This window comes from Taudactylus pleione, unplaced genomic scaffold (assembly GCF_031769625.1).
Source record: "Taudactylus pleione unplaced genomic scaffold, aTauple2 ptg000349l, whole genome shotgun sequence".
NCBI lineage: Eukaryota > Metazoa > Chordata > Amphibia > Anura > Myobatrachidae > Taudactylus > Taudactylus pleione.
This window is the reverse complement of record NW_028284750.1, coordinates 1,130,017-1,145,645: the sequence shown is the minus strand read 5'-3', so window position 1 is coordinate 1,145,645 and position 15,629 is coordinate 1,130,017. Positions and strand designations below refer to the sequence as shown.

At 43.5% G+C, this 15,629-nt stretch overlaps 1 protein-coding gene across 7 annotated transcripts in view; it reads left to right on the top strand.

The window, feature by feature from the left end:
• Window positions 1-15,629, top strand: part of ARHGAP26 (Rho GTPase activating protein 26) — a 629,130-nt gene that overhangs the window by 181,682 nt on the left and 431,819 nt on the right. For all 7 annotated transcript variants that reach the window (XM_088444111.1, XM_088444115.1, XM_088444112.1 and 4 more), the window contains exons 7-9: window positions 4,305-4,409; window positions 7,150-7,279; window positions 14,071-14,171. In XM_088444111.1, the coding sequence (XP_088300237.1) occupies window positions 4,305-4,409; window positions 7,150-7,279; window positions 14,071-14,171 (336 nt within the window). The remainder of the gene's footprint in view (window positions 1-4,304; window positions 4,410-7,149; window positions 7,280-14,070; window positions 14,172-15,629) is intronic.

The following is a 15,629-nucleotide window of genomic DNA, read 5'->3' as shown; positions in this document are numbered from 1 at the left end:
ACCGGGCCAGGCGTCCAGCTTCTAAGCTGGAGGACAAACCTTCAGCCTGATGGGGCGGGTCTCCTCCAGGATCCCGGGGGGGTGGTTGGGGTAGAGGATGAAGCTGACTTCTTCACTTGCGGACACTGGCATCTAAGAATAACAGATGTCTGTGTCCGAGAAGTGGTCTCTCAGGGGAATGCCCTCATTTTCTGGAGGCTGCCCCTCCAGAAGTTTTTTTTGCACTACTCCCCCATCGGCCTTCTATGAAGGCATTGGCTCTCCAGGGGACCATTAACTCCCTGCTGCATGCAGGGGTGATAATCCTGGTTCTTGTGTTTCAACAAGGAAGGGGTTATTAGTCCAATCTATTTTTTGTTCAGAAACCAAATGGGCCTCATGGTCCTATCCTAAATCTGAAAACCCTAAACAAGTTTATCCGTGACCCTAGTTTCGTATGGAAACTCTTCAGTCAATTATTTTGGGGATGCAATCTGGGAATTTTATGGCTTCCATGGACATTCATGATGCGTATCTGCATGTGCTTATTACGCCATCCCACCAACAATTTCTACGGTTTGCTGTCCTACAACAACATTACCAGTTGCAGGCATTGCCCTACCGCAGGCGTCAGGGAATCTGAATACTACCATACCTGGATGACCTTCGGATATTGGCACAGTCTCCAGCTGTTCTACAACACCATCTCCAACTGACCCAATGGTGAAGCATGGCTGGATCATCAATTGGAAGAAATCCTCTCTTTCTCGAACACAGCGGATGGTACATCTGGGGGCACTTGTGGATTCTCAGGCACAAATGGTGTTTCTGCCAGAGTACGTTGGCGGCCATATCACTGCGAGTACACAATTGCTATGCAATCGAAGGGTATCCATTCTATCAGCAATGCAAGTCCGTGGGTCAATGGTATCCACCTTCAACATGGTGAAATATGCTCCAGGCCTCTGCAACAATTTGATTCTCTCCCAATGGAAAGGACAGTGTCATCTAATAAGGTCCCAGAGGATCGTTCTAACTCCGGAGGTTCATCCCTCTCAATCGTGGTGGCTACCAAAGGATCATCTGGACAAAGGTCGCCCATTCTGGATTCCAAATTGGTGCTTCTCACCACGGTTGCCAGTGTTCGCGGATGGGGGGCAGTGATGGCCCATCTTTCCTGAAAGGTGCGATGACCTATCTGCCCATATGCATTCTTGAGCTTTGAGTAGTATACAAAGCACTTATCATGGTACAGGACCTGCTCCAAGGCAGGCCGATCCAGATGCAGTCAGGCAATGCAAAGTCACGCAGCCATGAGGGAAGTGACAAACATTCTTATCTGGGCAGAATGTCATCTTCCGGCTATCTCAGCAATATTCATCCCGGGAGTCCTCAACTGGGAAGCGAACTTCCTAAGTCAACAGGACATACACGCCGGAGAGTGTGCTCTCCAACCAGGCTTTTTTTTTTCAACTCCTGGTGAGCAAATTGGGCCTACCAGACTTAAACCTCATGGCCTCACGTCACAATCTCAAGGTATGGGTCCTGTACCAGGGACCCCTCAGCCGCATTCGTGGACACACTGGCAGTGAGATGGGATTTCAAGCTGGTGTATCTTTCCTCCGATTTCCCTCCTCCCAAGGGTCTTCAGGAAATTCAAGCAGTAAGGCGGAGCAATAATACTAGTAGCTCCTGCTTGACCCATACACCATTGATTCTCTGACATACGGAATCTATCCATAGATACTCAGTTTCCTCTTCCTTTATGGCCAGATCTGTTAGCACAGGGTCCCTGTTTGTCTTTGACGGCGTGACTCTTGAGTCTTCCATCTTAAGAGCAAAAGGTTTTGCTTAGGGCACGAAGTCTTTCCTCTGCTTGCATCTATTAGAGTTTGGCATTCTTTGGTCAATGGTGTTCCCTCAGAAAGTATGACTCTAGGGTTTTTAAGGTTTCCTGGGTATTTGCCTTTCTCCAGATTGGGTTAGACCTCTGTTTCCGCCTGGCCACTCTGAGAGTACAGGTTTCTGCATTGTCAGTTTGGTTCCAGTGAAGGATTGCTTCTTTGCCGAATGTTAGAATTTTTTGTTTCTTCACAGGGTGTTCTGAGTTCAGCCACTCTTTGTCCCACCGATGTCACCATGGCATTTGTCCTTGATGCTCAAGGGGCTGCAAGTTCCCCCATTTGATTCTGTGGACTCAGTAGATTTTAAATGGTTGACAGCGAATACATTTTTTCTCCTCGCTGCATGCAGGGTCTCTGATTTGGCAGCGCTCTCTTGTTGCTCTCCCTTTTTTTTTTTTTTTTTTTTTTTTTTTAACCAGGATATAGCTGTTCTCCGTACACGGACGGGTTACCTTCCTAAGGTACTGTCCTGTTTTCATGTGAATGAAGAGATTGTGGTTCCAGCTTTCAGTCTTCAGTCTTCACTGAAGGTGAAGCCTCCCTGGATGTGGTTCGTACTCTCTGTTTCTATGTGGATCGTACAGACTATTTTAGAAAATCAGATGCTCTTTTTGTGTTGCATGGTTTTCACAAACAAGGATGGCCAGCTTACAAACAAACTCTGGCTCGATGGATAAGTATGACTATCTCTCAGGCTTACACTCAGGCTGATCTCCCTGTTCCAAACATGGTGACAGCACATTCTACCCGGTCTGTGGGACCATCGTGGGAATTTCATCGTGAGCAATTATGTAAGGCAGCCACATTGTCTTCTGTCCACACTTCTCTTAGGTTCTACACCTTTGATACTTTTGCCTCTCAGGATGCTTCCTTTGGGTGTTGAGTTCTGCTTTTCTGCTCAGGAGCGTCCCCACCCTTAAGGGAACTGCTTTAGGACATTCCTGTGGATCCCTATGGACCCTGAAGAAGAAAATAAGAGTTATGGTAGACACCTTTGATAACTTTTTCTTCAAAGTCCACAGGGCACCTACCCTGACGCACCTGGCTGCATTGGGTTAATTTTTCGTTCGTCACTGATTCCCTCATTTCTGAGAGTGTTTCTGGTGCACGATTGTTCTTCCTTCTCCTCTTTCCATCTCCTGCCTTGGGCTTGTTTACTAAACTGCCTGTGGCCAGGGGCGGGGTATATATGCAGGAGGACGGGGGCATCCTGGGAGTTGAAAGCTTTAACTGGTGCCTGGATCACTCCAACCACATTATCCCTGTGGACCCTATGGACTTCGAAGAAAAAGAGTTATCAAAGGTAAGTTTACCATAACTCCTATTTTTCCCACTGTCAGCTAAAATAGTTATTCTTCATCCATTGTACCCCATACATCATTCAGGCATGGCTGACTTCTTCTGTATTATGCAAACTTGCCATCTCTCCCTGATTGTCAGGGAGTCTCCCTGAAAAAGAATCAAACTCCCTGAAGAGTCTAGCAATCTCCCTGATTGCACATAACCCCCATTATGAAGCTGTTATGTAAAATAAAAAAACAGAGAAATGTACATTCACATGGGATCATTTAGTATAATTTTCCTATGGCTACATACATTTTCTGAAAAGTATCTGTGTTTTAAACAATAAGTAGGATCTTGCTAACTGCTTTGGGGCTCATTTACATTTGGATGCAAGTCAGCTTTATTGCACACCTCTCAGATTTATCAGTACACTCCACTTTACCGCCGTGCTCATAGGTGCTGTTCTCACAATCTCCCTGAAATGCTTTTTAAAAAAGTAGGCAAGTATGGTTTTATGGTATTGCGCACAATTTGTATCATGTTTCTTAGAGTGTATAGCTCTGTGTTAATTGAAGCACTAGATAAACTATTATTTATTCATAATGCATTTTGAGGAAATCTTGTGCGAAGAGAGAACCAAAGTAAATCATTCTGATCAGTCAAAATGCAAACACCTCTGATTTCATTTACATTTCTTACTTTTAAATGGTTCTACCTCATGCTTCTCCCCAATCCTCTGCAGCCAATCAGAACCCGCAAATCTTCTATTGATCCCCTCCATTGCAGCAATACACACCCTCAGATTTTGGAAGGGGCTGTGGAGAGAGCCAAGGTGTCCTGAAGAAAATGGCTTCAAGCCACTGTGGGTGGTATGATGTACAGTATTTGTTTTGTGGTCTTACTTTGAAGGGTGCAGTTTAAGTCAATCAACACGTGCAAACTGGTCATTTACATTTGTGCAACTGTAACACTTGACATTCTTTTCCCAAAAAAATTATTATACCCTGTGCCGCCCACAAACATGCAGTCAGGCTGCCTATTATATAAAATGCTAATATCTACTGAATTAAGTTTGCTTTCTGTACTTAGTGCTTTTAATTTGAATATGTGTATATCTCTTGATTTCTCTGCTTCCAGCTGCTCGCCTTTTTGCAAGGACTCTTCACATTTTACCATCATGGATATGAGCTGGCTAAAGACTTCAGTGACTTCAAAACACAACTTACCATCAGCATCCAGAATGTAAATACTACTTGGCTTTAATATTTCTTCTGTGAAAAGTGAATCAGCAAGGGGACTGACTGGTAGAAAATTGTTTTACTGATGGTGGTAAAGATTTTTTGTAAGCCCCTTCACAACAGCTTTTAAAATGTATCCTTCTGAATTGTTCTGTTACATTAGAATATAGAATAAAGCTTCATTATTTCTCACTTCCATCCAGTGGGATGCCTCAGGGCATTTGCAGGGGGGTATCCGGTCTAAAGATCTACAGTAAAAAGGTAGACTGTCTTGATAGACACCGGATGTTAGACAGGGACAAAAGGTCGATACACTAAAGGTCGACATGTAAGAAGGTCGAAAGGTACAAATGGTCGACAGGGTCAAAAGGTTGACATGAAAATGTTCAACACATGATTTTTTGTTAGGGTTAGGCACTTACCGGAGGGTTAGACACTAGAAGGGGACGGTTGGGGTCAGGCACCTACACCGACTGTTAGGGTTAGGCACCAAGGGGAGGGTTAGAGTGAAGACTAGGGATAGAAAACAAAAAAAAGTGTCGACCATTTTCATGTCAACCATATGAATGCCGACCTTTTGATCCGGTCGACCATTCTTACATGTCTGCCTTTTGTGTCTGTCGACCTATTGCCTGTCTAACATCTGGTGTCTATCTAGACATTGTCTACCTTTTTACTGTAGAGCTCTCACTCCATAACCTTGCAGGGGTGCCTCGGGTTGTTGGTCCAGTATGAAATAAGATGATTTTTAGTTGCTGTGAAAGGGAAAACCAGTGCTGGTGGCTGCCAATCAAAGAAATATGTTGACAAAGGTAAGTGCAGCCCTGTCAACCACAATACAACTAAACCTAAGGTTGAAATATAAGCACAATTTACTACATTAAACTTTTGCTAAAATTCTCATTAAGAACCTTTTGGCCCAGGGGTGTCGTGGACAAAATTGCTGATACTCTAGTGCAGTGGTCAGGCAACAGGAGTAAATTACCCCACATGGGGCAAAAATGAAATTCCTGGGGGTAATGGACGGACAGCCGGGCATGCATATGAATCATTCTATAATATAGACTGATTCATATGCATGCCCGGCTGTGCCACAGGGAGGCTCTATTACCAGTAGGGACCCGGCTCCTTCCCTGCAGCGCCGCGTTAGCCGGAGGCTGCAGTTCTCTTCTGAACTCCAGCTTCTGCCTCTCTACATGTGCACTATGGGAGAGACGTCATGACGTCTCTCCCATAGTTCCGAGGAGCAGCCGGGCGGACAGGACGGCGGCGGATGCAGGAGCTGGGATTAAGGTAAGTGGTTTTTTTTTCTTTATTTGTACAAGAGGCACTACAGGGGCATTATATGGGGTCACTACTACAAGGGCACTATATGGGGACACTACTACAGGGGCATTATGGGATACATACGAATTACCAACAGACAAGTCCGGCGGTTCAAATCCTGTCAGCGGCAGGCCGACAGAGCTGAAAATCCCGATAGTCCCCAGGTAAGTATCAACTAACCTAACCCTCCTTAGGGGTGCCTAACTCTAACCTTCCCCCCAGTGCCTAACCCTATTCCCCCCCTTTCCCGCCGCCTAACCCTAAGTCCCCCCCGGGGGTGCCTAACCCTAACCCTCCCTCCCCCTAACCTAACCCTAACCCTCCCCCTAGCCTAACCTCCAGGGGGGATGCCTAACCCTAAGTAGCCCCCGGGAACCCTAAACCTAACCCCCCCCCCCCCCCCCTGCGGCTGTCCGCAGCGGCGCCCAGCATCACTTCGATCGGGATGCCGGGCGCCGGTCTAGACGCCTGTCATTTAACCCTCGCCGGGATAAAGCAGTCTGGAAGCCCGGCTGTCGGGCTTACGTCCGCCGGCTTCCCGATTGTATACTGGGCATTATATGGGGGCACTACTACAGGGGCATAACTATGGGGGCACTGCTACAGGGGCATTATATGGGGCACTACTATATGATTTCCTTCCTTTCAAATCAAGGGGGTAACGTGGGCGTATCTAAATATATTTTGGGGTAAAAGGTAAAAAAGTCCCCTGACCTCTGCTCTAGTGTGCCGTGATTCAAAAAAGTTTGTGAACCACTGCCATAGTCCCAATCTGCTATAGGGTCATTCTATGTCAAGTGGACCAATTTTTGAAGTTCGTCCCCACCTGCTGATTGATTGTGCACTGCGGAGTCGGTGACTGTCTATTGTTGCATATTGTGAATTAAAATTTTCCCAAAGTTAGTCTGACATATATACCAGCCTTCGTGTAAAATTGTATCAAAATTGGAGATGGTCAGCTGGAGACCCCTAGTCCACTTGAAATGGAATGACCATAGAGCGACTCTCACGGCTATGGCACCGACTACATTTGCGCTGATTTTTGACAATGAGGTAAATAATGCATTGTATGTCAGTTGTGTTTTCCATTCTTTATCTGACAATGACTGTGTGAATCCACTAATCCTTCAGCCTGTACAGAACACTTCTGCTACTGAAAAGCTTGTTGACCACTCTATAACGCTAAAACCTCTTGATTGTTCCATAGTCATATATCTCTAAATGCTAGTACAGACAACATGCAAGATTAGATAGATTTAATTAAATATATAAAAACGTTATTTCAATAAATGACATAATATACTTGCTAGAATTTGGTCTGGCACTTAAAGATTTTTATATAGACCACTTATACTCTTTTTTTTCTTTTTTTTTTGTCATGGCTCTGTATGTTATTAGCTCCCTCTTATATTTTTTAGACACGGGATCGTTTTGAAGGCACACGCTCAGAGGTGGAGGCTTTGATGAAGAAAATGAAAGAGAACCCCCATGAGCAACAGACCTTCAGCCCATACACAATGGAGGGTTATCTCTATGTCCAGGAGAAAAGTGGGTAGATTTTCACAGTATATAGCACATCTATTGCTGTGTAATGTGCACACAATTTGCAGTCATTTTAGGTTGTTCTTTGTTCACCAGATTTTGTCTAATCTATCAGCCATAATATTAAAACCAGCTGCCTAATATTGTGTAGGTCCCCATTTTTCTACTTTATCAGCTCTAACTTATCAAGGCATGAACTCCACAAGACCTCTGAAGGTGTCCAGTAGTATCTGGCACCAAGACATTAGCAGCAGATCCTTTAAGTCCTGTAAGTTGCCTGATGGGGCCTTCATGGCTCTGAATTTTTTTTATTTTTTTTCTGCACATCCCTCAGATGCTCGATCAGATTGATATCTAGGGAATTTGGAGGCTAAGTCACAACCTTTAAATCTTGGTCATGTTCCACAAACCATTCCTGAACAATATTTGCAATGTGGCAGGGCGCAATAATCTGCTACAAGAGGCCACTGCCATTATGGAATACCATTGCCATGGATGTACTTTAGTCTGCAACAATGTTTAGGTAGGTGGTACATGTCAAAGTAACATCCACATGAATGCCAGGATCCAAGGTTTCCCAACAGATCATTGCCCAGAGAATGAGAACTGGTGGTAGAGGAGAGAGTTATGTAGCTGCCGAGTGAGGGGGGAGCAGAAGAAAAGAGAGACGTAGTGTAGATGATGGAATTGGGAGAGAAACAGCAGCAGTAGTAGTGATGAGTGAGATACAGGAACAGTACAGTTAAAATGTCTAAAAATCAGATAAATGGTAGAACAGTGCTGGTAGATGTAAAGGCACAAATACAATAGTATCTAATAAACAAAATGAGTTTGGAGCTGTTAAAGTTGCAGGACTTTAACACCTATACATCTTTAAGAATACTTTATCCTAAATTTAAACCATGGTAGATACTACAATGGTATAGAGATAAACTGACACTGCTACAGGAATGATTTAAACAGTGTATAGTCGAAAAACATACAACATTTAAAGTGCAGCAAACTAACTGGTAGTTGCTTGCAATGCTGAAGCAGGGTGTTGGCAAAAGGTGTGTCCAGGTTACAATGAAAGCTGGTGGCTGAGTTGCAGGGTATCCAGAAACTCAGAAAATCCTTTTCAATTGTTTCAAAGTTGTAAAGAGTTCTTTTTAACTGTTGCCCTCCTGTGTTCCTCCTGTTTATCTTCTGTCTAACTCTTTAAATTATGCTGTGCATGTTATACCACTTGGGAAAAAAAACACTTTGAAATAAAAACCTATGCAGCCTTGTAACAGGCCTGCAGCCTGTACCGTACTAAATATATTTTGAAGCATACATGTATAGTAACTGATTGCACCCCGCTCCCCTGTAACCTCACCCTCCCCAAATGCAAGTCATAAATCTTTAAAACAAACCGACCCTAAACAGCATCCCATGTATCTAGGAATATATAGTTATATAGCCAGACCTTGAGTCACTCTGGATTATGCAGATATTAATTAATGACAATATACCTAGAAAATCAGTATATTCAAACAGCACTGGTATTTCTATATCAGATGACTGCTGCCAGTAGATTCTTTACCTGCAAGGTGAGAAGGGGAAAATCAGTCATATCATCATCCCTCACTGATCACAGAGGATAAAGCTAGTAAGATCTCCTGTCTAACTCTCTTTAAATTATGCGGTGCATGTAATACCACTTAGAAAAAAACCACTTTGAAATAAAAACCTATGCAGCCTTGTAATATTACAGCTATCACAGCTGCTACCATGTTAGCAGCTGCGATAGCTACTTTGTCTGAGGCTGAATCACCCCCATTGTTGGGTAATTGTGTTAGATCATTCTAATTATTATAGGCTGCATGCTTACACACAGTAGAACTTACATTGATCTATCACACTGTCATTGGCCGTGGATGATGCCAAGGTGCCTGCCATGACTGCTTCTGTGCGACTGTCTCCAGAAGATCAACCTATTGCACAAGTGCGATACCTGTTCTTATGCGTGAGGATTACAAGCTCTACGGGCAGGTCTGCAATGAAATGCAGGCTGTCCGGGCCAAACCTTTTAGGCTGGGAGAGTCCCTTTCCACTAAATCTGGACCGCCAATGCAGCTCTAGCCTTGCACTGTAATCCTTCTCCCTTGTCACTAACACTATCCTTCCATTACGGCAGCTCTCTGTCCCACCCTGCACTGCCATGACAAAAAAAATAAAAAATAAAACTCCACATGAGGCCATTGGCTTTACCTCATGGTCATTCAACCCATATAAATAAGATTATGGGTTTTCAGATTGTGTTATATTTAATTTGATGGTTGTGGAAAAATCGAACCGGGCATGGTAGAGAATTCCATAAATGGGTAGTGGCATGGGAGAAGGGAGGCAAGGTGCAGGTCAGAAGTTTAGGGAAAGAGGGAGATTATTTTGATATGAAATTTGAGATCTAGGAAGGGATTGTGTTGAGAGCTTTTGTAGGTAAGGATGAGTAATTTTAAATAGGAGTGATGCAGCAGATGTGGAGAAAGATGATCAACTTTGCTGAGGTGTTTAAGATAGATTTGAAGCAGAGATAGATTTTTGAGTAGAATGCCAGGTAGAAGAAGATTGCAGTGGTAGATTTGGTTGTTGTCTGCTTAGAGTATTATTAAATGACAAAATAATACTCTAAGAGAAGAGTTATAGAATGAGAAAAGGCCAAAAACCGAGTCTTATGAGACCCTAAGTGATACAGGAAGGGGAGGTTGTGACAGAGGTAGAGACACCAAAGGAGCAGTTTGGTAGGTAGGAAGTGAAAATATAACAACTGTGCTGTGAAGGTGAAGGGTGCGCAAGGAGAAGATTATCAACCATGTCAAAAGCAGCAGAGAGGTCCAGGAAGAAAATTTATGGAGAAATGATCTTTAGACTTTGTTGCAAGTAGATCACTGGTCACACTTGTGGGTGCAGAAGTCTGATTGTATAGAGTCGAGAATAGAATGAGTAGGAAGAACATGACTTGGATGTTTGAACGCAAGTTGCTAAAGTAGTTTAGTAGTAAAGGAGAGGAGTGTAGTAGGGCGTTAATTGGAGACAAACTTTGTTGATATACGATTTCTTTAAGCATGCGCTTATCTGGCCAATCCTAAGTAGAGAGGGAGTGGAGAAGTTGGGAAGACCTAGTTTACAATTGAGTGTGGTGTGCAGCATTTAGCATGAGGAAATATTTTGTTGAATGGTGCATTTTTTTTCTTTGTAGTAGGTGGCAAAATAATGGGCTGTAAGGGAGGAAGGGAGAAGAGTTGCTGGTGTGCAGAGTAGCAAGGTGAAGCTGGCTAATAAGCAACTGGGACTAGAAATCCGGGTGGATATTAAAATGATGTCTGCTTGGCAAGTAAGAAGGCAGTGCTGTAAAATTCTAAGGTAAGTATAAAGCAGAAGTCTGCATAGGAGTGTCATTTCTTTGGTTGGAAAGCCAAGTTAGAGAAAATTGTGTTAGAGCAGGAAATGGGTTCAGTCCAACTTTCGGTTAGTGGTGGATCTCATTCTCCTTTGAGCTACAGGCAATGCATTAGACCAAGAGTGGGCAATTGCTTTGGCCAGTGGGACCACTTAACAAAAAATGGATTACTGCAAAAAGTTACTGCTAAGTGTCGTATGTGTTGGAATTATTATTATTATTATGACATTTATTTATAGGGCGCCACAAGTGGTCCGCAGCGCCGTGCATACAGTAAAGGGTACACAGAACATTACATTACAATACAGTAACCAAAATGTAAACCGAACACAAGTAACAATTAGCAACACAATTCTCCATACACAATACAGCTCTGAAGGTGAAGGCTATCATAGAAGTGCTAGAGAAGAAGGTTGTGAGACAGTGGGGATGCGGACCTTGCTCCTAGGAGCTTACAATCTAGGGGAGAATGACAGATGACATGAGGCATGAGTGTGTAGAGGGGGACCTGAGTGCAGGAAGTAGGCAAGGTAGAGATGGCTGAGGCGGGAGGGACAGAGACCTGGTAACATGGTTACGTGGTGGAAGGGTATGCTTTGATGAGCAGGTGGGTTTTCAGTGCTGAATGTCAACTGAATCTTTGAAAGTAATCACAAAGAAGATATATCTGTTTTGTGGCAAGTAGATTGATTTATGGAGCTGCAGATCTTGGAGGAGGAAGCCAGTCAGTCACACTTGACCTAGGAGATGAGGGCCAGCAGAGAAAGCTAGGGGCGGGACAAGATGTTTGCACAGTTACCTGTGCACACACTGCCGCACTATGGCAACAGGCAGCTCGTGGCCCATTCATGGCATCTGCCACATTTCACCTGTCCCAGCCTGCTGCTGCTCAGCGGGTCACATATCGGCTGCAGAGTAGCATTAGAAAAGAAGCTGGACGAAATGGTCTGGCGATCCGCAATTTGTCCACCCCTGCATTAGACCATGTTAACCCACTTTCTGAATATTGACCTCTTTAAGAGATTTCTTTCCTTTAAAAACAAATAAGGGTAACCCTGTGGGCCACTGGGTTCTTAATGACCATTATCTTCTCAGGTCTGATCACCGCATTTACAATTACACTGGGTCTCCGAAATTCATACAATGGCATTATTTAAACCAGTGCTACTTTTTTATTTTCCATTTATAAACTAATATTGTTTGCATTCATATGATGAGCAGTTTTTTATTTTTTAAAAACTTTATTTGTAGAACGAAATACGTAAGTAATGATATCAGAAATACAAACCAACTCAATTCCTTTACATTTCATAGTTTTAAACAATATGGAGTGGGGGGATGGGTACATATTAAACAAAAGTCTGTAATCCAGAAGAAAAAGAAAAAAAAAAAGATAAGAAATGTATATAATAAGCGAAAAAGTGTGTGTGTGTGTCTGTTTGTCCTTTATGCACGACCAGAGTTTTGTACCTAGCTCTACCAAATTTGGCATGGAGGTGTAGTTTTGAACAGGATTAGATTTTTGACTAGGTTTGAACTTCGTCAGGGCCACCCACTGTCACACAATCCCCATAAAACCAGGACACTCTTAAATTACACAGGTTCTGGGACTGGCTTCATACACACAGTCACGCTCTGGCAGGCTCATGTGCAGTTCAGCACTCAATATATTTCACTCGATACATTGACTCTGGCAGACAGCATAATCAATCCACTATCTTTGATCCTGGCAAAGTTTAGCATATGGGAATTATAAACCGTAGGGGAGATTGATTGCAGCCACTCACTGCCACTGCCGGAGGGCCGCTTCTGTCCGGGGTTGGGACTCCAATCCCGGCATTCCCCCCTTATGACTTCCCTGCTAGATATTGTCTTCAATGTTGGTCTGCAGAATGATTTTAGTGGGTGATTCTGCTGCGGACGCAGTGATAGGGATCAGTGACAGGGATGATCGGGAATTTGCGCATGCGTCTGACCTGTACTGCGCATGTGCGGTACGGGTCTGCGATCCCGCGTGCAGTCCGTCAGCAGACTGTCAGTGATTGATAGTCTGCTACCATTTCTAGGCGGGGAGCGGGCGACGACGGCCTCCATCTCCCTAAACGGGGGCACGTCGCTGCCGTTGGGGGGAGGGGGAGTGGAGAGGCCAGATATCCTTTGGCTGACAGATTTTTTTTTTTTACCTTTTTTACTGATCTGCGGTGGCCGGCTCACATGACCCCATGGTCACCCCTCTGGCTGAAGGGATTGCTGATGGTCGGATACTGCATCCTTGGATGCAGCTCGGATCAGTAATGCATCGAAGAGGAGTAATGCCTCCTGCTGCCTTACCATATTACAGCTATTGTAGCTGCTATTGTAGCTGCTAACATGCTAGCAGATGCAATAGCATATCTGTCTGCAGTTGAATCACCCCCTCTAATCTGCAGTGATTTCTGAAACTCAAATGATTTTGGAAGCTATACTGATTGCTGGTCTTTAAGTCAGTCTGCTCCTGATATATCCCATTCCAAACTGTATGAGAATACGCCTGCCTGCACTGTCATTTACTCCTAATTTACATAGTTATCAAGGTTATAGGCAAGGACAATGTAAAAAAATGATGGCTCCAAGTGTACTTCAGGTTCCAGTCGTCATCCCGGGCAACGCCTGGTATGCCGGCTAGTAAACTAAATAAATGAGAAACATAGATGGTGTCAATGGCAAGAGATAACAAGAACATCTTAATTCTTATATAATCAGAAGATGTGGAACCCGGCAGGGAGGTCTCAAAGGCTTAAACGAGCATGACCAGTAAAAAGACCACATAATCATGAAGCGAGACATTTCTGGGTGGGAGTAAGCAATGACTGCTCTCGCTATGATAACAGAGGGCCCATATGTAGTCAAACTTATGAGGTGTGTCGTGTAGATAGTAAGGAATACTTTCCATACTTGCAATATACCAGGCATAGTTTTTCAGGGCTGAAATAGTAGTGGGGAAGGGGTCTTCCAACTCATGGCAATTAAAGATTTTGCTGTGGTAAAATATCACAGAACAGTTGTTTGATCTATAAAGGTACGAGATGGGAGGAAGGACCAGGGGTCTAGAGTTGGTGGTTGTTCAGAGAGAGTTAATGATTGAAAGGATAAACCGGTTTTAAGTATATGAATGAAAGGCATAGAAAAATAAGACAATCTTCCAAATTTAGATCTCAGTACTAAATAACTTCTACTTTTGTGAAAATGGCCTATAGTTTAACCAGTATCTCCTTTATTTTTAAAAGTACCTTGTCATGCTGATTTCCATGTTCACTCTTATCTTTGGTATATGGCACATGTAAATCTTGAGTTTAATGGCAAAAAATAACAATATATTTTTGTCAATTAATTGTAGGGCACTTTGGGACATCTTGGGTCAAACATTACTGCACCTATCAGCGGGACACAAGGCAAATCACTATGGTCCCGTTTGACCAGAAGTCTGGGGGGAAAGTGGTAAGTTGCATGATGAATATATATGCCTGTGCAATATGTTTAGGTCATACTGCATCTTAGATTTGAATATATCTAAACACTAGCCAGCTTCACCTTTTATTATTCAATTTATTTCTAAACACATTTACTTTGTCATAAAGTAAATTACTTGTGTAATGCTGGGTACACACTGGCAGATATATTGGCTGATCAATTGATCGGCCAATATTTCGGGTGCCCGTCGGCCAGTGTGTACCAGCGATATGTCTGTGAATGACGTTGTTCAAACATATCACGTCAGCTGTGCTGCACAGCCGATGCCCAATATATCTGCAGATATATAATGGTCATTGTGCTGTGTGTACAGGAGGTCTACTGAACGCTCGTACACTTGCTGCAGAGGCCGCAGGGAGGGGGACGCTACACCCCCCACCCACCGCCCAGTGGGACCCGCGGCAAGAAGACAGATGGTTGTTCAGTGTGTATGAGCGATTGAGTGATCTGCAGATATATCGGTTAGGTGTGTACTCAGCTTGCGTAAGGCTTGTGTGTATCAAACAAACGTAAAATGTCAGTTTGTTATGGCAGTTATCCGCTATAAATCATTTTTTAGTTTATTTCCCTTTACAAAAGTGCTTTAGGCACATTACCCACAGGCATTGAATGTGTGTGTCGTAAACACAAGTGTAGTGGTGTCACTCAGTGCGCCTACTACTCACCTAGTCATCCTCGCTTTTGATTCCCCAGCTTCTCAGAATACAGGCACAGTGTGGATGACGCGTGCATGAGCGTGTCATCCTTTAATGTTGCTTGGTGATTCCACTTGCCGGGGTGTCACCAAAATAACAGAGCAGCTTTGCTATTTTGGTGGCACCTGGTCGGCCCGCACCCCCTAGTGATGCCGCTGTGCCTGTGGTTGGTCTGTACTGGGACATGCTTACATATTCAGTCTAAACCTCAAGTGGCACAAAGCTTTTCTCATTAATATTAATAGCCTGTTCATTTCAGTATGCATTTCAGTATGTACGCTATACATAAAACCATATTTGAAATGAATTGGCCATTGAAATCAATAGGTAAAATCAGAATATTTAGTCTGCATACCTTGAAAATACCCCTAAAGTGAGGGAAGAAAAGCATTTAGGTGAAGAAAAAGTGAGACTGAGTTAAGGAGAGGAGTGTGCGTGTAATTACTGTAGTCTCTAATATCTATTTCTGGTTGGTGAGTGACAGAGGCAGGTATAATTTATATGCTTAATAAAATAAATTGAGAGCAAGATCATTGGTACATTCAGACCATGTTTTATATGTTGTTTATTTGCATTTTAACTGTTCTAAAATTGGAAGGCAAAACTTCTTTCTGTAGAGTTCTGTAAGCCTGGTCACTCCCTGACAGCGGTGTGATAAATGGATGCTATTATAGGTGTAATGAAATTAAGGGTTCCACTATGCCCAGACAGCAGTGACACTTTTTCTACA